Below are 27,645 nucleotides of genomic sequence, written 5' to 3' on the forward strand. Positions count from 1 at the left end.
GAGTCGGACGGAGCCCGACGTATGCGTTGCAAAGCCGGGCGCCTTCGGCGCCCTCATACTAAAAGTGTCAAGCGTAACCCGACGTACGCGTTCCAAAGCCGGGCGCCTTCGGCGCCCTCATACTAAAAGAGTCGGGCGTAGCCCGACATACGCGTTCCAAAGCCGGGCGCCTTCGGCGCCCTCATACTAAAAGTGTCGAGCGTAACCCGACGTACGCGTTCCAAAGCCGGGCGCCTTCGGCGCCCTCATACTAAAAGAGTCGGGCGTAGCCCGACATACGCGTTCCAAAGCCGGGCGCCTTCGGTGCCCTCACACTAAAAGTGTCGGGCGTAGCCCGACGTACGCGTTCCAAAGCCGGGCGCCTTCGGTGCCCTCATACTAAAAGAGTCGGGAGTAGCCCGACGTACGCGTTCCAGAGCCGGGCGCCTTCGGCGCCCTCATACTAAAAGAGTCGGGGGTACCCCGACGTACGCGTTCCAAAACCGGGCGCCTTCGGCGCCCTCATACTAAAAGTGTCGAGCGTAACCCGACGTACGCGGTCCAAAGACGGCCGCCATCGGCGCCCTCATAGGCACTAAAGGAGTCGGGCGTAGCCCGATATAGGCGGCGCTATGCGTGTATTTCTGTACTGAGGACGCCCTCGCAAAAGTAATATAAAGTGACTTCAAAAAGTTAGTAACGAAATCATGACCCCAAAATTAATTAAATAAAAAATAAGTTCAAAAACTAAAACCCGACTACTGCAAATCGCGCTCTAAAAAGTATGAAACAAGATAGAATTCTTATCTAAAATTATCAAGCAGAAAATATTATATATGTTACCATTTTTTTTATATAAAAATACAACGTAATATAATTTACTGAATTTTTTATATATTTACAGAGATTCAGAGGATAGCCGTGGTCGTATGCCACATTACTTTTAAGTTTATAATCGTGGCATACGACCACGGCGATCCTCTGAATCTCTGTAAATATATAAAAAATTCAGTAAATTATATTACGTTGTATTTTTATATAAAAAAAATGGTAACATATATAATATTTTCTGCATGATAATTTTAGATAAGAATTCTATCTTGTTTCATACTTTTTAGAGCGCGATTTGCAGTAGTCGGGTTTTAGTTTTTGAACTTATTTTTTATCTCGGAAACGTTCGTATTTATCATGCTACTTCAGTCAACCTCTGTACTTTTTGTACCGACACTAACTGAAATAGCAAGAGACGTTCGTATGTAACATCTGTAGATTTATTTTGTAAGTACTATAAGACCATTGAAACTACACTGAGAGAAAAGGATAACAAAAACACACTTAGAATTACAAAAATAAACTTAATCCGGGGACAAGGAGAGTCAACTAATAGGAACAAATTGACTTTTGCAATTTCTATTAGTTCTTGCAATTTCTATTATCTGTTTGTTGAAATTAGATTTAGGATTACTGAGCTGTTTGTAGAAATAAATAAACTTTACAGAAATAGTGAAACGTCTATAATTATTACTAAACTTCATTTTTTCCCCCAGTACAGAACTGTTTTTTAATTCCTGGTTTAGTTTACTAATGATTTTTCTCTCAGTGTATATTTACTGCAAATAAACCATTTGTAAGTAAATGTAAATATGTAAACAGTAGCCGCAATGCCTACTATATGTCAATTTGTAAAAAGACTGTTTTCTTAATAGAAACGTGTACAATTTCCAATTTCGGTACTTTCTCTGAAAGCTAAGGTCAGAAGTCGTTGACCTCAACTTTAGGTATGTTTTAGGAAAGTGAATAGTTTCTAAGAAATAGCAAAGAAAATACTGGAAATTCTTTTCGGAATTGCCGTTAAATAAGGTCTAGGGCAGTGGTTCCTACCTGGGGGTAATTACCCCCGTGGGGGTAAAACTGGTATTTTACGGAGGTAATAAGCTGACCTATTATAACAATACAACAAACGTACACGTTTTATGTTTTATTACCATTGGGAGGAGGGGTAAAATCAGGTTCCCTAGTTAGTCATAGGGGTGACCGGACTGAAAAGGTTAGACTAGTGTCTAGGGTAATTTTTACCCAGGGTTGTTTTAGGAGGTAAGTTTTTGAAAATTCGTAGCGCTATCTTTAAATCATAATGCGGTTTCCAAAAATATGTGAGGCTTAGTCAATTTGGGTAAAAATGTCCTATAATAATAATTATTATTATTATTTACTAGTTTATTTATTTATGTAGTAGTAGTAGTAGTAAACACTTTATTGCACAAAACAAGTACACAGAGAGAATACAGTAAATGTGTACAAAGGCGAACTTATCCCGTAAAGGGATCTCTTCCAGCTAACCTATAAGTAACAGAGATACATATGAAATGGTAGTCAAACTAAGATAAAATGTACATGACGGCGAGACTTAAAAGAAAGATGAAGATATGAAGATATAAAGAGTAATCTTGAGGCCTTTCTCTACTAACTTCAATAAAAAATCACTAACATCTTCGATGCTCTATTAAAAAAAAATTTGCAAAAAAACTAAAAACACGAAAGTTGCTTCTAAAAATAGGCAGTTTTATCTTTGAACTAATCGATTACTTTTTAGGGTTCCGTACCCAAAGGGTAAAAACGGGACCCTATTTACTAAGACTCCGCTGTCCGTCTGTCTGCCACCAGGCTGTATCTCACCGAATAGCTAGAACCAAAGAGCATATAATCACTACGTTTTAAGAGTCGGCACTCTCGAACAATCCTCGAACCGAATTATGAACGTACATATCCCAACACACCAAATACAGGCTTAAAGATCTCGCATCCAGGCCATAATTGTTAAAAAAAGAAAAACCACACAATACTACCAACACAAAAAAAACAACGCTAGGGCTCGACACTTCCAGTACCTACTGTTTATCGATATCGATAAATGTGCGATACGTGCTGCTGTATTTACCTACTGTACTACCTATTAATAAAATAAAAGAACATTATATATATATATATAAACAATTTTATTTTACATGATAAAAATAACATAGTTTATTATTCAAGTAGGCATATTACAATATGCTGAATTCGCGCGCATTCTTTTTTAATCTGGTCCCTTTTTATTGAAGGCACTGGATGGAGAATGATTTCCACAAATGAACTTGTTTCCATTCAGCTTTTGAATAGGTAAATAAATACGCCAAATCCTCATTTCCTTTTCCTCAGCTTTGCCCATAATCGACATCTGAAATAAAGAGATTATCGATAAAATTGGTCGTACACTATTCGTGTCATAGGTTACTTAGTTTTTTACTTAAAAATACTTTATTCACAAAATATTTTCGTTTTAATCATGGATTGTACACGACTAAAACTAATTAAATTAGTAACTGTTAACGACTCAAAGTAAAAAATTAAAATATTGCATACAAACATCAGTTTACCGACCTGTTCGGATCAAGTTGGAAATTCGGCCAAAAATGCGTCAGTAGTTAGTCTTCTTACACACCCACTACAAACTTCACATTTCCTTAAAGATTTGGCCCCCATTTAAATAACAGCTTAAGTTATTTTACCAATTACAATAAAAAATAACCACGTATTTTCACGTTCACGACAATTCAAATGACGTTTGACGTTTTACTACCAATCATACCAACCTAAAGAAAAGTAAGTATAATACGTCTATGTTAAAAGCAAGTATGGTATGTGCCACCAAAATGCAACAGCAGTCATTTTAATTCGATAAGATTATTTCTATGCCTCAATGTTGGTAACAAGGGCTTTCATAATTTATCAAAGTATGGGGTGTCGATGGGCTGGCTAGAACCGTGATAGCTAGACAGTTGAAATTTTCAAAGATGATGTATGTACTTATTTCTGTTGCCGCTATAACAACAAATACTAAAAACAAAATAAAATAAATATTTAAGTAGGGCTCCCATACATACATTTTTTGCCTTTTTTGCGTAATGGTATGGAACCCTTCGTGAGTCCGACTCGCACTTGGTCGGTTTTTTTGTTAAAACTAAAAATAATAAAACAATGATATCCCCGATTCCGGACACACAGCCGTCTCCCTCACGCGCAATGAGAGTGAGAGTGAGAGAAGAACCTGAACTCACGGCGCCTTAAATCAATATAATCCATTATTTTCCAATACGTGGACTTATTGCTGTGATTTCAGTGGCTACAATATCGATAAGTGTCCGACCTGACAGTGACCTACTTCCGAAGGTGAATGGTTTCCGTGTTAAATATCCGAAAAAAAATATCTTCAATCCTAATGTAACTGTACGAAAAGCAATTTCACAAACCCGTTAATGTTTAGGTCATACTAAGCAACTTTTACTACGGGACCAACCGCGAAATCGCGAAAAAAATTGGAAATTTCAACATTGGACCAGCAAAATGTATGAAACATCCAATTGTTTTTTCCGCGTAAAAGTTGCTCAGTATGACCTGAAACATTAACGAGTTTGAGTAATTGCTTTTCGTTCAGTTACATACTGTAGGTATACAGATTACAGATGTAGTGCATAATTGTTTTCCATCGTATTTTCTCGGAAACGTTCGTATTTGTCATGCTACTTCAGTCCTCAGTACTTTTAGTACCGAGACTGACTGAAATAAAAATAAAAAGACACGTTCGTACGTTTCCGTGAAAATACGACGGAAAATAATTATGCACTACATCGTAAAATTCCCTGTGGGCCAGTCGGTCTTTTTATTTCTTGTATTAATTAAAAAAAATCGGCCAAGTGCGAGTCGGACTCGCGCACGAAGCAAATAACGAAATTTCGATTTCCGCGTTTCGCGGTAGACCACCTGTAAACAAACCGCCTTGGTGCATAAATGTCATAGTGAAAACTTGTCAAAAAACTGTTTAAGGCCTCTAGTATGTACAGGGTGTCCCAGAATTCGACGTCAAGCCGTAAACGGATGATAGACCAAGTCATAACAGTTATCATAAAAATACAAAAAAAATCCAACTCCTGTTTTTTAAAAATTATGGTCACTTTAAAAATTCACTAAAAAATCCACACCCTGTAATGGTTCTTTAACTCTTGTTACTACAAATTCCATAATTTATTTAAATTTTTTTATTATTGTGTAATCTTGAATAATTACAGGATGTGGATTTTTTAGTGAATTTTTAAAGTGACCATAATTTTTAAAGAACATGAGTTGGATTTTTTTTTGTATTTTTATGATAACTGTTATGACTTTACGGCTTGACGTCGAATTCTGGGACACCCTGTATAAGTTACTCTATGGTTTACTATGTGCACTAGTGCTGCACTCTGGCGGCAGAACATTGCAGTAATACTCACTATTATTTGTACGCATTGTTTAATCTCACGGTTACAAGTTTGAAAACCTGGGAAGTTTTAAATCAGTGTTGTACATAAATAAATAAATAAATGTTACAGAACATTTTTTACACAAATTGACTAAGCCCCACGGTAAGCTCAAGAAGGCTTGTGTTGTGGGTACTTAGACAACGATATATGTAATATATAAATACTTAAATACATAGAAAACAACCATGACTCAGGAACAAATATCTGTATCATCATACAAATAAATGCCCTTACCAGGATTCGAACCCGGGACCATCGGCTTCATAGGCAGGGTCACTACCCACTAGGCCAGAACGGTCGTCTGAACATATTTTTACAGTACATATGGTGCTACTTTACCGCCCTACGGCGGGATTAACGACAATACGTGCCTATGTCAAAAATTTATAGGGCCATATGTGCTGTAAAACGTTGTACAATACACCTGGGAAAAGGTAATTCGCAACGAATGGCGATAAATTGAAGCACGACCGAAGGGGGGAAGGGGTGTTGCGAAATTCCTTTTTGCACCTTCCTCTTTTCCTACTTTTCGCACTTGTATCGTAATGTACAATTATAGTTTAAGCTTCATTGATTGTAAATACAGCTGCATAGCCACAATGGCAGGTTCCGTGATGTAGGTCAGGGCTGCAGTCCTATTTTACGCACCGGGACTATTGATTTTCCTATCCGACTTGATGCCTAGGTCCTAGTCTAGGATACCTAGGTTTAACAACCTGTGTGTCCTCTAAGGATCTGGAGGGAATACAAAATGGAGTTTTGACTATTGATTTTCTTATCCGTCCGACCTGATGCCTAGGTTAATTAGGGCTTAGGACCTTAGAGTCTAGGATACCTAAGGTTTAACAACCTGTGTGGCCTCTGAGGATCTCGAATCGAGGGTACATTATGAAGTTTTTAACACATTCATTGCTACTAAGTGTTACGGGTTACGCTCGTAGCGCGTAGCCCCGGTTTCGCCGTATGGAGCACGTAGTCGCTACGAACAGTGTACCCGACAGTCGGGTTCTTGGCCCTGAATGTGTTAAAGCAAAGGCAATCTTTATTCTTGTTTGCCACCGAATGCACATGTGAATGAACATGGGTCAAAATGATATAAAAATAATAAAATCATTTATCCATATACATACATTTTTTAATACTTTTATACGTTTTCATTTTGAGTTTTAGTCGTGTGTCGATAGATGGCAGTAAATTTACTGTGACTACAACATTTACTATGACAGGACCCCTCTATACTACACTATCTATTCTTTTGCTATTAATAAAATTTGTGTGAAATAAAAACCAAAAAGCTAGAAGAGATAAAAAAACACTATACCTAAGTATGAGTTTTAATTCATATTTACAAATCAAATCTATAAATAAATTAAAAGTAAAATGAGCATCTCTTTTATTTTTTTTGCCATTTTTATATATTGTGACATTTTTTGCCTCTTTTGTGTTATTTCTACTCAGAATCACGAGCTCTTTCGATCCTAATGGGATAAATAAAAGTCCCAGAGTTTTTTTCCTATTGTGTTACCATTTCCAAATATACTTTGTATGGCGGTAACAAAAAGGAAAGTTTGAAAAATTTGTGGAAATTTTAGGACTTTTTTTTTCCTATAAGGATGACAAGGGCTCGTGATCCTGACTAGAAATAACATAAAAGTGGCAAAAAAGGTCACAATATATAAAAATGGCAAAAAATAAAAGAAGCGCTCAAATAACACAAATTAAAAAGTACATCAAAAATTGCAATCAACGTCCGTTTTCGTAATTAAAAATGTGTAAAAATCGTAAAAGTTTGTTCATAATAATGTCAAATCATAATTAATATTGACAAAGTGATTACCATGTCACTATCATTTATTCGACTTGGTGTGTGTATTTTGTATGTTATTATAAGTTATTGTTTTTTATAACTTGTATGTTTTGTGTATATTGTACATATATGGACAGTTGTGTCTGAAATAAACGTATTAATTTGAATTGGAAAAAAATTGCAAGTCAAATTGGTTTACGAAAATTATGATTAAAAACCGAGCACGCGATGAGTCCATCGTGCGGGCCGAGGCTGAAAATGCAGTGACCTTGAGTCACTGCGAAAATGGGTCATAAATACCTGCGCAGAACTAGAATGTTTACATTACAATCATGCCATTGTTTTTAGGGTTCCGTACCCAAAGGGTAAAACCCAAGTGCGAGTCGGACTCGCGCACTAAGGGTTCCTTACCATTACGCAAATAACAGCAAAAAAAATCACGTTTGTTGTATGGGAGCCCCACTTAAATATTTATATTATTTTGTTTTTAGTATTTGTTGTTATAGCGGCAACAGAAATACATAACCTGTGAAAATCTCAACTGTCTAGTTGGAGATACAGCCTGGCGACAGACAAACGGACAGCAGAGTCAGTAAAAAGGGTCCCGTTTTTACCCTTTGGGTACGGAACCCTAAAAATTGGAAACAAAAAAGAAAATCTGTGAATTTATGACAAATCTAATTTGGACCAAACACAGACAAAACATCCTCCAGACTTAGAGCATAGTCGCGCTACCCCCTCTGCCACGCATACGGTAATTTTACTCTTTGTTCGAGTCGAAAGTGTCTTTGTGTGACGTCCGTGTCTTTGAACGGACCAATCACGGCACGGGACTTCGCTCACCTCGTCCCGCGCACCCCCGCATTTTTGGCATCATCGGTTGCATGAAATAATTGCTCTAAACTCGGTCTAGAGGATTCCTAGTCTATAGCCTTGTTCGGACTAGGCTAGTATTTTAGTCTAGTGGCGAGTAATTTAGTAGCTAAACGTGTCTGAACACCAAAAAATTAGTCGAGTGGATTAGTAAGTAATTTAGTCGAGTCAATCCATTTTATTCTATTTTTTTTAGTAGTTTAGTAGCGAGTAGCACCCCCCACCACGCGTCCGTGCTCACTCGGCCGCCGGCTAAACAAGTCCGAACCTGTCGATTTAGTCGAGTTCATTAGTGATTTTTAGGCAGTAGCGAATAGTTTAGCTACTAAATTACTCGCCACTAGACTAAAATACTAGCCTAGTCCGAACAAGGCTTATGGGACCAAACTACGTTATATGAAAGCAGCACCGAATTTGCATTTAAATTAATTGGCCGTTTCACGGGAAACTTCTACCTCTAATTGGATAAAAATGGGATATTATGTATGAAAGTACCTTTTCTGCAATTTAAGGGTCGGTCCTATCGTAAGTCATTCAATCATGCCTAAGGGTTGAGAAAACCCTTTAAATTTTGTGTACACTTTTCCTAAAAGGGATGCTTAATATTGTATATGTCGGCGGCCGATCGTAAGATCAGGCAGATCGTAATGTTCCTGTGTATTGTTTTGAGGATAGTCACATTAAACCAATATATAGGTAAGATATGTTCGTTAGGTTGCTTCAGATGCTCGGAGGGCAAACTGCCCAGAAATAGGAGCCCCGCGTATCGGGGCTCCGTTGACTCAGGGAACGAGTCAAAGATTTTCACGTTTCACGATATGCCTAGGAATTTCACGATATGCCTGATCTTACGATCGGCCGCCGACATATACAATAAGATTAATAAAAATTATATCCCCACGCAAGTCTATCAAAATACCGGAATATATAGGCCCGTGAAATCCAAAATGGTGTATGGTAACTTTTATATTTAACACTAGCAACCCCCCCCCCCCCCCCCGGCATAGCACGGGTTAAAAATTATACACTTAAACCATCCTCAAGAATCAGTCTATCGATAAATAAATAAATATTATTGGACATTTTTTACACAAATTGACTTAGCCCCACGGTAAACTCAAGAAGGCTTGTGTTGTGGGTACTCAGACAACGATATATATAATATACTAATACTTAAATACATAGAAAACACCCATGACTCAGGAACAAATATCTGTATCATCATACAAATAAGTGCCCTTACCAGGATTCGAACCCGGGACCATCGGCTTCATAGGCAGGGTCACTACCCACTAGGCCAGACCGGTCGTCACAACCAATCAATCGATAGGTGAAAACCGCATGAAAATCCGTTCAGTAGTTTTTGTTTTTTGAGGCTGTCGCGAACATACAGACAAACACAGAAACAGATGCGGCGGGGGACTTTGTTTTTATAAGGAGTAAGTAGTGATGATTTATGAATCTCGTATTTTAAATGCCTTAAACCATTAACTTCTTGTCTGTACATAATACCGGGTGTGGCCTGTAATACGAGCAAAAAATTAAACTGTAGGCTGTACTCCTCATATTGACCAACATTTGTTCAGCGACTTTTAAAAATAACTTGTAGTTTGATTTTTAATACACTTTAAAGTTTATTCTAAGACGCAATGTATTGCGAATTTTGTTATGTTTAAGGCGTGACAAGCAACGTTAATCACAATGATAATGGCATAGCGATGGCGTCCATTGAAGATAATATTTATTTTGTATGAAAAATAGGGAATCTAAATACTTCATAATTTTTAAAAGTTGTTAAACAAAAGTGTCACCGTTTGAGGAGTATAATGAGCAAATGTTTTAATTATTTGCTCATGTTACAGGCCACACCCGGTATAACAAGAATTCCTGTAGAAATTTTTAGCCATTTTTTTCGAAAACGGTTTTTACTTCTCTATATAGGTTGACTCACGCTAGACCGGACCGTGCCCGGGCCGAGGCGTCCGACATGTCATTTTATATGACAGCCGACCGGTGACCACGTGGTGCTTTCCATAGAAAACGAAGCGCCGGAAGCTCCGGCCTTGCATGAGTAATACCAAAAAGAAATAGATAGTATAGAGGGGTCCTGTCATAGTAAATTTTGTAGTCACAGTAAATTTACTGCCATCTATCGACACATGACTAAAACTCAAAACGAAAACGTATAAAGTTATCAAAAAAATGTATGTTTATGGATAAATGATTTTATTATTTTTATATCTTTTTGACCCTTGTTCATTAACTGATATCTATGTGTTAAAATTGTTAAATATGAAACGGTGTCGTCACGCCATCTAGCCGAGCATAGGCTAAAGGTGTGTGCGGCATCTATCCGAGAATGACTTTTTCTTGATTTCCGAGGCACGTTTTTTCCTTAGACTTTATTCATCTTATACGAAGTTACATATGTCTTCGGTAATCCTTATAGCACAACAGAGGTTTGAACCCACGCTCTTTGACCACACACATAAGTACATAATACATGGTGTGTCTGACCATGGGGCTTTAAATCCAGGGTTTGATTTTACTCGCTAAACTGAGCTACTTTTACTACGGGACCAACCCTAAAATGGGGGAAAATTTTTTGGCTTTTCCATAGAAAACGTCGACACCTGATCAGCCAAAATATATGAAAAAGTAAAAATTTTTTTTCGGGATTTCGGGGTTGTTGCCATAATAAAAGTAGCTCAGTTTAGCGAGTACAATCGAGCCCTGGATTTAAAGCCCCATGGTCAGACACACCCTTTATAATAGTTTAATCAAGTAAAACTAACAAATTACATTGTATTGTATTGTATTGTATTGTATTTATTTATTTGCGTTAAGTACATGTACATGCAAATACAGTTACATTAATTATTATTATATTCATTCGTTAATTTTGTCTAAAACGTTTCTAACGATATCACTCAAATTATTTTAAGAGGCTTAATTACGAAGGAGGAAAATCGTTTCAGTTAAATGTACTTATACTTAGGGAAAATTCGCTTTCCTATAAGTAAAGTAGGTACTTTAATACTTATTAATAATAAGCACAACAATCCTTATTAAAAAATATATATTTTACCATTTTCAGAAGAATTTTTGTTCTTTTAAGACTACCGAAATTTTAAGCCCATTACACATATATGAAAGGTTAAAAAAGTAATATTTTCATGTACTTACCTAAGTTAATTAATTAATTAATTGGTTTTATAAACGTCTCTATCGATATCATATCAGTCTAATCTATCGAGGGCTTAGAGGATATAAACAAATGGAGTAGCCATTAACAGGCGTTCCCCTCTGTCGAAAATAGGCGGAAATGGTCATAAACAATGAAAGTATGGACTGACTTTTATCTGACATGGCTATTATTACGTTACGTTACGTATAGATTTGACGTGCCCCTCCCCTGCAAAAATCGGCAGACTGTCTTGTACAGAAAATTACAGAAAAGGCGTCTCCGTTTGGTTATATCCTCTAAGATCGAGGCTTACGAAGGCGGAAAGGAAACTTGGCTAAATATATTATTAAGGAAAATTTCGCATTCCTGTAACACTCAGATACTTATATAAATCTCGGTTCTCAAATTCTATTTTTGAGATAAACCATATTTCAATATTTTGTTTACATATTTGCGATCAAAATTCATGAAATCGGTACCAATGAGCTTTCAATTTTACGCAGTTTTGAGGCAGACCAATAGGTACTACGTCCAGTAAAATAACGAAGGCTAGGCGTAACGTAGAGGTAGGATCAACGTAGTTTATTTTTGTCTGTCTGTGGCTTATTCTGGTGTTCACATATAATTTACATTTACTGAACAGTTTCATAGAAATGTGTTATATTTTTTGTGGTTTAGAACAACGTTCATTGAGCAAAATTATGTGATGTTTTACCCGATTGCGTAAGGAGGGTAATATTTTTCGAGCGTATTTCTTGCAAATAAAAGATGTTTCTATTTTAAAAAATTAAAATTAATAATCATCTATAAATGGTTTATCACAGGCCAACTGTAAAAAGTCGTACTTATAACTTCTAAAATATCATCATCAGTTCAAAAACCTCCATTGTCTGCTCCAGGGGGCCGATATTTGAATTTCGATAGCTCGATTTCGTGTTTTTTCTTTAATAATATCTCCACTACTAGGCATTTAAATTCTACTAATAGAATTGAAATTCAAAACGGCAAAAAACCGTAACGAGTGGCGGAAGAAGGAGGAGGCCTTTGCCCAGTGGTGGGACACAAATTAGGCTATAAAAAAAAAGAATTGAAAACGAGTGGTCAATAGTCAATACCACTAGATTCCTAATTTCAAAATAGTATTTGAGCTTTTTCCACTTTGTGACGAAATCCAGCGCTCGAAGTTCAAAAATGCTCCCTGTCGTGTTTTGTTTCCGTGACCCAAATACTCACCTGACGCAGTGGTCGTCGCGACGGTCGCGGTCGTCGTCGTTTCCGTCGTCGTCGCCGCATTCGCCATCTCAACGATCCTGTCCACCGCGATCCTGTTCCCTGGCAGAACCCCTGTCTCTGCTTCCTGTTCTTCTTGCTGTTCAGCAGGACTTGGAACTGTCTGACTTAGATCGTTCGCCACGATCACGTTGACTGTCGTTAACGATTCTAACTCGCTTTCGCTTTGAGAGTTATCTATGTACACAGCAGCTGATCGGGCACCTAGAGTCTCCATGACGCTCTCAGCCAGCGAACGCGTAGATAACTCGTCCATGTCTATATCCTGTTTTATGTCTATGATTATCTGATGCCGCTTCCCACTTCCATTCTGCACTTGATGTACACTCACTTGCGCCTCGGCCCCTGGTTGGGACATATGATGCTGTATCACTTGGGACAGTCCCTCCAGATCACGGCCGGCCATCTTAACTATTCAGACTTATATATCAGTCGAGGTAAAAGCTAATGAACACAATAGAACACATTTCGGCAGTGTTGTTCACATGGTGGCCCGGTAGCCTGGTGTCCCAGTTAGGCTGCGGCCTACGAGTGGCGCAGGCTATAGGCTGCTGCGCTTCCGTGGCGGGGGTTAGGGACACGTCCGGGGATATCCCGCATCGATCGGACGGAAATAGAATATACTATGAATATACCATTTAAATTGCACAACGGGACTTCGCGTTTGTTTGGTTTGTTTTGGTTTGGTGTGCGATTTAATATTGTCTAAAAATCGTGAAAGTTTATTATCAGTGTTATGAATATACCGCTCATATTTTTTTGATTTTTTAAAGTATGACTAAAATAAATATTTTGTGGAAGATTTACTTAGGTACATCTCAAAATTTAATGTATTATTATTAACCATGGGGACTATACATGTGTTATATTTGAGTATTTTTTAATACACATAAATTTTCCTGCCTGGGGCATATGGCACTGGAGGCTTTGGTCACTTTTTTAAATATTTTTTTTTAGTAGCCTATTTAGTTGGAAGGGACGACTTGGACGCATTCTACCCCAAATGGTGGGAAAATGCCGATAACAGTGTCGAGTGGAGAAAACGAGGGGAGGCCTTTGCCCAGCAGTGGGACACCTAAATAGGCTACTTTCTTAATATATGACATTTATTTCAGTTTATAACTATCCGAAAATATTTTCACTCACTTCGAACACTCAAATCACCTTTTCCTTCCTATCCTTCAATGTCATTAGTGTTATCTATCACCCAATACATTTCCATTAAAAAATAGCGCAAAATAGCAAAACTAGCAAGAGGATTTCTTATCAGTTCCGTAATAAAAATAGACCACTGCAGTCTTACGTTCAGATCTATCCGCGGACCTATCTCCACACTCTGCCCACCCCCGCACCCGCCATTTTACCGACACGTGCCCGCGCCTGCGCCCTCCCCATCCCCCATCCCTCCCTCTCGTCGCGATACACCCGTCCCTGTCGCACGTCTTCGATCGAGCCCGGAATGACGAAAAGTATATAATCGAATTTTATGTGGGCCCGAACGTAGCGTTGGCAAAAAAAGTGGGTAGTGGCCTTGAGTATGTAAACAAAGGAGTTTATTTTTGTTTTTAGGGTTCCGTACCAAATGGGTACAAACGGGACCCTATTTCTCCGTCTGTCCGTCTGTCTATCTGTCACCGGGCTGTATCTCGAGGCGTTAGAGTGCGAGTTAAGATATTTTTGGCTACCTCGGCCGCGTCCGATATATCTGATGGCGTCTGTACAAAAAATTAATTTCACAATAAAAATAATTTTTGAAGGGTTGACAACGCGCATATAACTCCAGTTGAATAAGAATAATTTCATTTATTCATGACAAACCAAACCTGAATTTCATACAAACGTATTACAAAAAAAAAGCATTCATGGACTGACTGAATGCTAACCGTAGCATCAGGCTGTGTGTTTGTTCGCAACCAACGTGCTATAACAGAACCTTGGCATGAAGAATCGTGTCCTTGTTTGCCACCATAATTATGTTAACGGACGCTCGTAGCGCTACGCCGTAGCTCGTAGCATATTTCCTTCACTTTCTAAAAATACCGTAAAATGAGCCTACTTTGCAAAAAAAATATTTTGTGGTAGGCATATCGACCTACAGTAGACCATCTCTAATATCAGATTGTGATATAATTTTTATAATTATATAAACTGGTGCAGCACAACTACCCAAGGGATGCAATGCAAGTAGGCACAATTTAATTAGAAAATAAATTCATTGCCAATAGACAGCGATATGGGGCAAATTTTCCATTCATAGTTTATTTTTAAGCTTACTTAAAAACAAACTTAGAATAAAAAGTAACCTAAAATTGAAACTACCTACAAAACTAAAACTAATACCAAAAAAAAAATACATATATATAACATGATGTGGGTGATCTAGCCGAATATGTATATGTATATTAGGCTAGATCACCCAGGTCCGAACCCTGTGGAAGGGTTCCCATAAGGCTGGCTGCGTTCCCCCTTTGGATGGCTATCCCGATCCGTTGGGCGAGGAACGAGCTTATTTTGTATTTTCTATTTTAAAGCTTATGATTGTTTAAAAAAGGGTATTTGACTGTATTTAAAACAAATGATTTCTCCAATTCATTGGAATTAGAATTGAACTGATATTCCTCCCTTTATTTCACAACTTCCGATAAAATGCACCCTGTATTGTTGGGCCCACTTGCACCATTCCACCAACCCGGGGTTAACCGGTTAAACCTGTAGTTACCATGGTTACCCGTACAATTTGACATTAAGATAATGGTTTGTCCGCTTAACCACGGGTTAGTGGAATGGTGCAAGCCTTAATATTGTAATCAAAATATTAATTTCATTGTTTTGCCGACGCTACCAAGCTCCGCCATTGCGTAACGCTCCAAAACAACGGCGTAAACACAGCCGCTTTGTCTCTCAGGTGCAATAATATATATAGACTAATAGTAATTGATATGAACGCCATCTAGCGGCCAAAAGTGGTGTAAGAGTAAAGAGCGGCCATACAGGCTGCAAGGTTAATTTTGCTCTTAACGTAAACTAATTTTAATTTATAACAAGCAGAAACGTCTGCGAACGATAGTATTAGGCTTAGAATAAAAATTGGAAAAATTACTGTCTTGGGTGAGAGTTGAACCGGAGGCAGTGAGGTCAAGTCTCACCCAAGACAGTAATTTTTTCACTTTTAAATTTCTTTTAAGCTTAACATAAACTGTTATAACCTCAGGAAAACTCAGTTTCCCAAGGGCGAACTCATTAAATCGATAAAGCAAAAAGCATTCAAACTAAATCAAAAATAGCGCAGGAAATGTGGAAAATACTGAAATATTTCCATTATTTGTCAACCTATAACAAACTGTTTATTTGTTTTGCTGTATTGTTTTTGCCGACGCTCCGCTCCGCCATTGCGTAACGCGCCTCCAAAACAACGGCGTAAACACAGCCGCTTTGTCTCTCAGGTGCAATACTATATATAGACTGATAGTAATTGATATGAACGCCATCTAGCGGCCAAAAGTGGTGTAAGACTGAACAGCGGCCATACAGGCTGCAAGGTTAATTTTGCTCATAAACTAATTTTAATTTATAACAAGCAGAAACGTCTGCGAACGATGGTATTAGGCTTAGAATAAAAATTGGAAAAATTACTGTCTTGGGTGAGAGTTGAACCAGAGGCCATGAGTTCAAGTCTCACCCAAGACAGTAACTTTTTCACTTTTAAATTTCTTTTAAGCTTAACATAAACTGTTATAAATTTGCATTAAGCAGCAAAACCTCAGGAAAACTCAGTTTCCCAAGGCGAACTAATCAAATCGATAAAGCAAAAAGCAGTTTTAATGCTTTTTGCCAAAAATAGCGCAGGAAATGTGGAAAATACTGAAATATTTCCATTATTTGCCAACCTATAACAATAGTTATTTGTACAACAAGAGATCAAAGTTTGATATTTCTTCGAGTGCTTATTTTGAGTCCCGTGCAAGCGAAAGGTTCTATAATCTAATTTAGAAATGTGGAAAATACTGAAATATTTCCATTATTTGTCAACCTATAACAAACTGTTTATTTGTTTTGCTGTATTGTTTTTGCCGACGCTCCGCTCCGCCATTGCGTAACGCGCCTCCAAAACAACGGCGTAAACACAGCCGCTTTGTCTCTCAGGTGCAATACTATATATAGACTGATAGTAATTGATATGAACGCCATCTAGCGGCCAAAAGTGGTTTAAGACTGAACAGCGGCCATACAGGCTGCAAGGTTAATTTTGCTCTTAACATAAACTAATTTTAATTTTTTACAAGCAGAAACGCGAACGATCTGCGAACGATGCTATTAGGCTTAGAATAAAAAGTGGAAAGATTACTGTCTTGGGTGAGACTTGAACCAGAGGCCATGAGTTCAAGTCTCACCCTAACAGTAATTTTTCCACTTTTAGATTTATTCTAAGCTTAACATAAACTGTTATAAATTTGCATTAAGCAGCAAAACCTCAGGAAAACTCAGTTTCCCAAGGGCGAACTAATTAAATCGATAAAGCAAAAAGCATTCAAACTAAATCAAAAATAGCGCAGGAAATGTGGAAAATACTGAAATATTTCCATTATTTGTCAACCTATAACAATAGTTATTTGTACAACAAGAGATCAAAGTTTGATATTTCTTCGAGTGCTTATTTTGAATCCCGTGCAAGCGAAAGTTTCTATAATCTAATTTAGAAATGTGGAAAATACTGAAATATTTCCATTATTTGCCAACCTACAACAAAATCTTTGTTTGTTTTGCTGAATTGTTTTTGCCGACGCTCCGCTCCGCCATTGCGTAACGCGCCTCCAAAACAACGGCGTAAACACAGCCGCTTTGTCTCTCAGGTGCAATAATATATAGACTAATAGTAATTGATATGAACGCCATCTAGCGGTCAAAAGTGGGAAAGTTTAGTGGCTACAGGTTTAGTGTCACAATCAAGCGGCCGTACATTTAGGGTACAGGGTTTATTTTGCTCTTAATATAAACTGTATTAATTGCATAAACAAAAATATCTAAAATGTATTAATTTCCGATACCTAAAGGTTGTCTGAAAGAGATCGGTTTTTAGATAAGGCGCCTGTTGTTTACCACTGCTTGTATTGCTGTTTTCTTTTGTATTGTTTTTATTGAGGTCTGCAATAAAGAGTAGGTATTTGTATTGTATTGTAACCTCGGGAAAACGTGCCGTGTGGTGCCGGCATCAGAAAAGAATAGCACCACCCCATCTCGCATAATATAAGGCGAAAGGCTAAGGGAAAACTGGCGACAGATATGCATATGAGCAAGGCTGATGGCCCGTATCCTTAGCGGGGTCCTTGCTCACAAGAGCTGGCGCGCGCCACATCGAAAAAAAAAACCTCGGGAAAACTCAGTTTCCCATGGACGAACTAGAGTTAGACCATAAAAAGTCTGCAGTGATTTTGATAGCCCACGCAGTGCAAGTGTCATTTTAAACGTCAAACTTCTATGAAATTATGACGTATACATAACACTTACCCTGCGTGGGCTATCAAATCCGCTGCAGACTATTCTTGGTCTGACTCTAAATCGATAATTTAAAAGCAAAAAGTACTCCTGCGTTCCCCTTGTCATTATTGCAGTTTAGAAATTGAAACCTTCGTGTATTCCATTTTAATTCAAAATTCGATTTGGAATAAATCCTTTAGGTAATATCCAGGCCAGGAACTCAGGAGAATAAAACAAGACCAAAACTAGCGAAGAAAATGTGAAAAATACTGAATAATATTTCCCTTATTTTTCAACCTATTAACAAAACATTTGTTTTGCTGAATTGTTTTTGCTGACGCTCCCAAGCTGCGCCATTGCGTAACGCGCCTCCAAAACAACAACACAGCCACTATGTCTCTCAGGTGAAATACTATAAATAGAGCAATTAGGTACTAATTGATATGAACGCCATCTATCGGCTAATTTGCTTACTAACTAATATTAATACCCATTGATACCTACATCATAGAGCAAACAATTGCGTAACACTCCTCGAAAACAACAACACATCCCGTATCGGCTCGATTCGGAAAATGAATTAGATTTCTACTAGACTTCAACAAGTTACGATATGGATAATTTAAAGATATTTGTAAGATAGATATGTCAAATTTGACGTTTCCGCGATTCTGGAGGTCCTCTTGAACGATTTCGACAAGTTATGACTTAGATATCCAAGTCACATCTAGTCGATATCTAATGTAGAATCTAGTTGATCTCTAAATCGTCTCTAGATCTTGTGATTATCTCGAAATCCGAATAGGCCTGTATGTCTCTCAAGTGCAATACTATAAATAAACTAATAATAATTGATATGAACGCCATCTAGCGGCCAAATGTGGCACGTCAATTTAGGGTATACGGTTATTTCGCTCTTAAATATCACAATAACTGTTATTGCATAAGCATCAATACCTCGGGAAAATTACATGTTTATGTTTCAAAGCTTTCATGTGCCATGTTGCGTGAAATAAAATATATACATATGAACTAGGCTAGATATTTTTGTGAAATTTTAACGTTAAATCAAAAAAATACATTAATCTCAAAAAATAACTTTTTAAGCTAATAACCATGTAATAACACAAGCGCGAGCACTATAATGAAGCAATGAGATACTTTACTTAAACAGGCATTTTATTAATTGTAAAATGCCACGCCATCTGTCGCTGAAATGCGACACTTCATTTATGAACTTGAGTGCTACGCCGTAGGCGCTATCTGCTACGCAGCGAAAATCCGTAGCAGACAGCGCATGTGCAAAATGCATATACGCTGAAAAGGTGCCTTTTAATATAATTGATTCGGGCGTCACCTATCGCTTAGCGACTACCCGCCCGTTTCGAACTTTAGCGGCCCGATTCGAAATTTAAGATACGTCAGTTAATAGATCTAGAAACGATATGGATTAGATATATCAGTGTCAAATGTGACGTTTCTTGAAACAAAAACGTCACTTTTGTCATTGACACATCTAATCCAAGTCGTTTCTAGATCTATTAATTGACATATCAAAGTTCGAATCGGACTGTAAGATGCGTCAATCAATAAATAGGTCTAGAAACGATATGGATTAGATGTATCACGTGATGTTTTTGTTTGAAGAAACGTCACATTTGACATTGACATATCTAATCCATATCGTTTCTAGATCTATTAATTGACGTATCTTAAAGTTCCAATCGGGCCATTAAGAAGATACATAGATATTTTGTTAGTTTGCCTAATAGTGATATCTCTACATTCAATATTGTGACGTTCCACTGAAAAAGGTACCGTACGGCGACTGGCGCTTACGTCTCATAGCACCGGAATAATATTGGAGCGGCGTTAATAATAGCGTAAATAGCGTAACCGCCAACCGTCATAAGGCACCTTTACCCGTGCGACGTCACATTTGATCAATATAGGCCTTTCAAGAGAACACCCAACTAAGCTCTGTTAATCCCAGATATAATTAGACACAAAAACAATGCAATAACTTAGTATCTAAGATAAAAACAAGTATTATGTAACGATCCACACACAGAGGTACACGACCCGCCCGTATACGTAGATATATAGGTTAGTTTGTCTGCCGCAGCGACCCAAGGACTGTGTTGACTTTCAGGACGTAAGACCCAATTCGTACAACGCTTATAAGATGTCACACAGCGCGATTCGGAAAATGAATTAGAGATGCATTGGATATGAAATAGTAAAGATATGTGACGTTCCACGGCGAAAGGTACCATTACCCCGACTGAATATTGGAGCGGCGTTAATAATAGCGTAAGCGCCAACCGCCATAAGGTACCTTTCGCCGTGGAACGTCTAACGAACGTCTAATGAAAGTTAGTGAATGTCTAACGGCGCGATATCTTAAAGTTCGAATCGCGCCGACGGATCAGTCAGTGTCAAAACTGTCAAAAGTGACGTTATTGGTTGAAGATATGAGTCTTACTTTTGAGTCTTATGACACTGACAAGTCATATCGGAAACAGACTGAATAAATATAACTCGAATTGGCCTGATGACGGGAATTCAGATGTAAAAATTTTATTATTGATCTGGTAGGAGGTTGACGCGAGGGTGATATCATATCGATATCAGATTTAATCAGATTAATGGGCCAAACAGATTACTGTGTTACGTCTCTCCTGTAGACATACACAAGAGTTAAGGCCTATAAAGGTTAATTTTCTTATTTAACCCTTATATCCACGTGAAAAGACCCTCCTTTTATTTAGAGAACTATGATAAAATCATTACTTACATGCCCACAAGCTGTTAACTATTGCCCACAGGAGAGAAAACTAGTGTGTTCGCGCGAGCCGCGAACTTTACATTTATAGCCCTTAACTCTTGTGTATGTCTACAGGAGAGACGTAACACAGTAATCTGTTTGATCCTAATAATAGGTTTCAATATTTTAATTTAATCAAGAAGCACTGTGGAATTAACTGTCAGCTAAAGTAGTTCCATACGACGAAAGAGCGTAGTCCCATCTTAAATGCCGGCAACGGGATTGCAACCCCTCTGGGGTGGCGGGTGTCTATGGGCGATGGTATTCGCTTACCAATCGCCTATATCAGCGGTCGGCAACCTTCTGGCACCCAAGGGCCACATAGCAGTTAACGAAGTGGACCGGGGCCGCACTTTGTTAATATTTATGACTTTATCAGACATTGACTTATGTCAATATTACATACAATATAGCCAGGGAGGCTCGCGGGCCGCAAATGAGAGGTTCGCGGGCCACATGCGGCCCGCGGGCCGCTGGTTGCCGACCCCTGTCTGTAATATGTATTACTATTTTTTTTTTGTTTTTTACTATCAACTCGCCCAAAAACCAATTGTTGGAATACCCTGTCCTATATGAAATAAAAAGGAAAAAAATATATTTATGTGTCTACACATGGGTCTATAGGTACTTAATGCATATTGCATCTAAACTATCTATCTATCTATCTGAAGAAAATTGGTGAGATGTTTTATAGGTGGAATGGTGAATGAATGAATGCAGCGTTTAAAAGGTCGGCAACGCGCATGTAACACTCCTGGAATTGCATGCGTCCATAGGCCGTATGGCTGTATCCTTTTTGCAATTTTTTGCCATCGTTGCAATACCTATTAAATATATATATTTTTTAATATACTTTATTCATGTAGGCCTAGCAACAAGCTCTTATGAATCGTAATTAATCTTAATCTAATTATCAGAGCAATTTATTGATGTTAATATTATTCCATAACAAAATTGGATTATTATACATATCAAATTTATTAATAAATTATCAATTAATCGCTAAATGCACTCTGCCCACCTATCTACAGTTAGAGGCACAAATATAACATATATTACATGTATATTTATCACAAATAATCACACGTTTGCTCACTATAAGGCTAGCCTTTCACTTACTAACGGGACATACCAAATGTTGTATTCATACAACATACGTATCAAGAATAACACGTGCCAAGCTGCAAAACATCACCTTATTTAGCATTAAACGTGATAAAAAACATTTGCAATCTCATATCATTACCCAAAAATGTCGATAAAACCCAAAAATGTCGATAAACTTAAAATATCAAAAAACTTTTACGCTTCAATAAAGGTCACTGACACCGCCATCTGTCGGCGAGTAGCGGCGTCTTGAAAGTAAAACCACGACGTAAAATTGCCGTGCTAATAATATTCGCTATAACTACATATGAAACTTCATTCAGTTTTTCACTCTATCCAGTTACAACAAGGTCTATTATGGAATGACGTTTAAATGTAAGTGTTGTAAATTTTCTTAGCGTATAAAACTGCAGTCACGTACGGCAGCTAACGGCGAATAGCCGAACTAAGTTCGTTGACCCCCGAATCTCCGTTATGCAACTCTTACTGTTACGCCGGTGCGTGGCGCACATTTTAAAAGTCGAACTGTTTTTTTTTCGCGACGAACTTTGGTTAACCAAGGTCGTTGTCAGGAATAGTTGTTTTAGCAATATCGTTTTCGAGTATCTGTGGTTGGGCCTTATTATGCCTTAAAAAAGAAAAAAAAGAGATTTTGAAACAGATGTTTTACGCAACCAGTGTGTTAGTAGGTACAGTCACCTGCAATAAAATGCTACACTACGAAGGCCGCAAAAATATCTGAGACGATCATATTTGTAGAGCCATAATAGCGTGTCTAATATTTTTGCGGCCTTCGGAGAGTAACATATATATTATTGCAAGTGACTGTACATTACATAAAAATTACTTTCATACAAAAAGTGAGTACTAAATGGGGCATAAAAATATTAATACATACAAGCAGGGGCATAAAATATTAATATAGCTGGTCAAGCAAATCTTGTCAGTAGAAAAAGGCGTGAAATTCAAATTTGCTTTGGGACGATAACTGTTCGCGCCTACGTTTTTTAAATTTGCCGCTGACAAGATTTCTTTTCTTCTACTGACAAGATTTGCTTGACCAACTATACGTAGAGGAAATGTAACTGGGCCTATTTTTATTCCGTAGTGGATTTTGCTTTCAGATTTCAATAATACGTGGTGGATAGATAGAGCTTCCTAATATTCTGTTAATAAAAAGCGCAAATTCGTAGTATGTCAAAAAAAATTATCTTCCACTGACTTACGAAAGTGTATGGTATTCTCGTAACTCAAGGGAAAATGACATACATATTTTGGTCCCAAATTGGGATTTCGTAGTTATTTGTTCCACCCTGATTTTGGGTTTTACAGTCCTCCTGATATTATTTATTTCCGAAACTACCGTCTAAAATTTTGAAAAAAAAAATACACAAAATAGTTCTTTACCTATAGATGACTAGAAAACCTATTAGAAATGTGCAGTCAAGCGTGAGTCAGACTTAATGCACGGAACCCTTGGAACGCGAATCCGACTCGCACTTGTTTTTCAATTATACGTTCTAGAAATTCTAGACTAATATTTTTTATACAATGTTTTAATATTAACATCAATAAATTGCTCTGATAATTAGATTAAGATTAATTACGATTCTTAAGAGCTTGTTGCTAGTATAAAGTTGTATAAGTATAAAGTATATTTTGAGTTTGAGTTAAAATTCTAAGGAAAATAAAACAAATAAAAATATGGCCCACACATTCTTAAACTAATTCGCAATCTAGCTGTAACTTCATTCCAAACGTTTTCTGAATTTTTATCTCAAGACACACCCAAAGTGAATGCAAATTAAATTATTTTACTTTCCCACATACAATACAGCGGTCAAATATTACGACAAGTAACGGTGCGGTCGACGAACTCTTTCGTCTTTTAATAAACAACTGGTTACCGATAACTGGTTTCGGTTTTTGAATTGGCTAATCTGTGGTACTATGAATGTTGGGATTTAAAAAATGGAGACGCAGCATTCCTTTTTGTCTATGGTCTTTTTTTAGGGTTCCGTACCCAAAGGGTAAAACGGGACCCTATTACTAAGACTTCGCTGTCCGTCCGTCCGTCCGTCCGTCCGTCTGTCCGTCTGTCCGTCTGTCTGTCACCAGGCTGTATCTCACGAACCGTGATAGCTAGACAGTTGAAATTTTTACAGATGATGTATTTCTGTTGCCGCTATAACAACAAATACTGAAAACAGAATAAAATAAAGATTTAAATGGGGCTCCCATGCAACAAACGTGTTTTTTGACCAAAGTTAAGCAACGTCGGGAGTGGTCAGTACTTGGATGGGTGACCGTTTTTTATTTTGCTTTTTTTTTGTTTGTTTTTGCATTATGGTACGGAACCCTTCGTGCGCGAGTCCGACTCGCACTTGCCCGGTTTTTTGTGTTTTGTCGTAGATCGGTTAGGCCAAGAAAAGTCTGCAGAGATTTTGATAGCCCACGCAGTGCAAGTGTTATTTATACGTCATAATTTCATAGAAGTTTGAGAGTTTTAAAATAACACTTGCAGTGCGTTGGCTATCAAAATTGCTGCAGACTTTTCTTGGTCATACTTTAGGCGTTTTGAATGCTTTTAATGTACTTTAGTAGGAATAAGTACAAAAGTTTATGATAAAAAACAAAATATATACATAGGTTAAGTATAGTTTGTAACTTGTACTGATATTTAATGAGGTTTTTGATCCTCACCTAATATTAATCAATATAAATATATTGACCAACTGGTCGAACCAAATTGTCAGTAAATAAGAACAAAAAAACTATACTCATCCTTTTCTTTTGGGTGCTAGTACTAGTGTAAGACAAAGCTAGTATGTTTTTTTTTATTTTTCGTTTTCTAAGTTCTATATTGTTTCTTACTTTTTTTTTGAAGTACTAATAATTTAATGAATGTTGGGATTTGAAAAATGGAGACGCAGCTTATTATTATCTCTGTCTATGTTTGAAATGAGACAGTCTTTTGATAAACTATATGTATATGGGACATATTTTTAAGATGGTTTGTGCACCCATATTTTTACACTTGATCGTACAAAAACATTGACAGAAAGTTAGTTATCAGTTACTCCACATGCAATTTGCGTGTTGAACTTAAGATTTAACACGTGTTAAAAAATTTCAAGAATACAAATTATTCGTATCCAAGAAAATTTAAAAAACAGTTCGTTGAACTTTGTCCGAAATGCATTGGTCAGATTTGACGATAGATGTCTAGACGCGTTATGTCGTTTTTTAGAATGTACATTTGTTAGCTTAATTGGGAATTATAATGCGATAAAGATAATAATACGACTGGAGAAAGAGTTTATTCCGGTACTTTTAAATAAGCATGCAATGTAGGAAAAAGTTAATAACGATTATTTTTAATTCAGTTTATAATCCAGTTCGCCGGACGATATCAGCCTGTCACTCCTGTCAGTAGGTACATGATTTATTTCGACGTAATATAAACAATATATCAATATATGGAGGAGACAGATATATAATTACAGTAGAGTAGAGGATTCCTGCTGCGTCTTCTCATTCAAAGTTGTTCGGAACTATCACCTTTTGCGTTTAACTGACAGGCCAATATCGTCCGGTGAACTGGTAATCTATGAGCCCCTTAAAATTGCATTACCCAGTCATAACCATCTGTCAAATCTAACAAGCCTTTGATAATAGTTTGATTCTATCAAAACACAGATTGACAGAGATGTATTGAGTTTTATGAAAGAGAGGATTAATCTCGGATCAGATAAATTAAATGAGCGGTGGAACACAAACTCTCCGTCTTGCATCTAATATAATATCTGTCTACCTTTAAACGAGCAATTTCGGGGATCTCGGAAATGGCTCTAACGATTTCGATAAAATATCGGATTTTCGGGGGCGATAAATCGATCTAGCTTGGTCTTATCTCTGGGAAACGCGCATTTTTGAGTGTTTATGTTTTCCGAGCAATTCTCCCAGTTATTAAAATAGGTACATGAATTATTATGATAGCGCTGTGGCCTAGCGGTAAGAGCGTGCGGTTTTCAATCCGGAGGTCGCGGGTTCAGACCCCGGCTCGTAACAATGAGTTTTTCGGAACTTATGTACGAAATAAGGTACTTGCACCTAATAAGGCCCAGTTTTAAAGCTTGCTCAATTTCAAAATTCATACTTTTATAAGTGTAAATGAGTTTAAATTTCTCGCCCATGTTTGGTTAGTACCATAGACAAAATTGCAAGTTCATATCAAAAATGAAAAAATCAAAAATTAAATTAAAAGTGGGCCTTATTAGGCGCAAGTAGCTTATCATTTGATATTTGCCAGTCGCTTTTCGGTGTAGGAAAACATCGTGAGGAAACCGGACTAATCCTAATAAGGCCTAGTTTCCCGTCTGAGTTAGAAGGTCAGATGGCAGTCGCTTTCGTAAAAACTTGTGCCTACGTCAAATCATGGGATTAGTTGTCAAGCGGACCCCAGGCTCCCATGAGTCGTGGCAAAATACCGGTATAACGCGAGGAAGAAAAATTCCCTTAAAATAAAAAAAATCGGCGCTGCCCACCCTCTGCAATTTTTTTTTCATTTTAATTATAAATTGCGACCTTGTTTTCGAGACTTCGCGACACCGAAGTCTAAAATACATTATGGTATGTATGTAATGTATGGTACAGCCGTAGTCTCATCTCACGGTAAAAAGCAAAAAGCGCGGGAACGCCGCCATCTTGGTCGGATCGCGACCACGTAACGGCGCGCGCAGTTACTGTATGTGGGTGAGACCGTTAGCGACGTCATCCGAGGGATGGGACACACTGCGACGGTTTTTCACTATCGTTTACCATTGTAAGACGGTTGCCAACCCCATTGGGTTGGCAACTGTCAAAGGTTTGCATAGATGGCACCATCATAGCTTGCCCCTTTTTAGGGTTCCGTAGCCAAATGGCAAAAAACGGAACCCTTATAGATTCGTCATGTCTGTCTGTCTGTATGTCTGTCTGTCTGTCTGTCTGTCTGTCTGTCTGTCCGTCCGTATGTCACAGCCACTTTGTTCCGAAACTATAAGCACTATACTGTTGAAACTTGGTAAGTAGATGAATTTCTGTGAACCGCATTAAGATTTTCATACAAAACTAGAAAAAAAACAAAAAATTTATAGGGTTCCCCATACATAGAACTGAAACTCAAAAATTTTTTTTTATCAAACCCGTACGTGTGGGGTATCTATGGATAGGTCTTCAAAAATGATATTGAGGTTTCTAATATCATTTTCTTCTAAACTGAATAGTTTGCGCGAGAGACACTTCCAAAGTGGTAAAATGTGTGTCCCCCCCCCCTGTAACTTCTAAAATAAGAGTATGATAAAACTAAAAAAAATATACGATGTACATTACCATGCAAACTTCCACCGAAAATTGGTTTGAACAAGATTTGGTAAGTAGTTTTTTTTAATACGTCATAAACCGTAAACCGCAATTTTATTATGTTACTTGCTGTTACGGAACCCTTCATCGGGCGAGTCCGACTCGCACTTGGCCGCTTTTTTGATTTGGCTTAAAGGGCATCCAAGGCCCAGGGTATGAAAAAAACTAAAATTTGACACAATTCTAGGGATTGACACATGGTATAATAATATACTCCGCCTGGTACTCTCTTCCCGTCTTTTCTAGGTCACCTGACTGACACAAGCCTACGTCATCATGCGACAGCGCTATATGATAATATGCGATAGCGCTATATATAGCGGCCATGTTATTGTGACGTAGGCTTGTGTCACTCTGGGAA

General features: G+C 37.7%; 1 protein-coding gene across 3 annotated transcripts in view; it reads right to left on the minus strand.

The window, feature by feature from the left end:
* Nucleotides 1-27,645, minus strand: part of LOC134677000 (probable nuclear hormone receptor HR3) — a 203,031-nt gene that overhangs the window by 167,424 nt on the left and 7,962 nt on the right. The window contains exon 1 of one of the 3 annotated variants that reach the window (XM_063535379.1): nt 12,416-13,004. The exons of 1 other annotated variant lie outside the window; for it this stretch is intronic. In XM_063535379.1, coding sequence (XP_063391449.1) covers nt 12,416-12,878 — 463 coding nt within the window. In that variant the 5' untranslated portion in view covers nt 12,879-13,004. Of the gene's footprint in view, nt 1-12,415; nt 13,005-27,645 lie in introns of those variants that run through there. One more of the 3 variants, XM_063535387.1, reaches the window with a different exon arrangement.

The sequence above is a fragment of the Cydia fagiglandana genome, chromosome 25 (genome assembly GCF_963556715.1).
Source record: "Cydia fagiglandana chromosome 25, ilCydFagi1.1, whole genome shotgun sequence".
In the NCBI taxonomy this organism is placed as follows: Eukaryota; Metazoa; Arthropoda; class Insecta; order Lepidoptera; family Tortricidae; genus Cydia; species Cydia fagiglandana.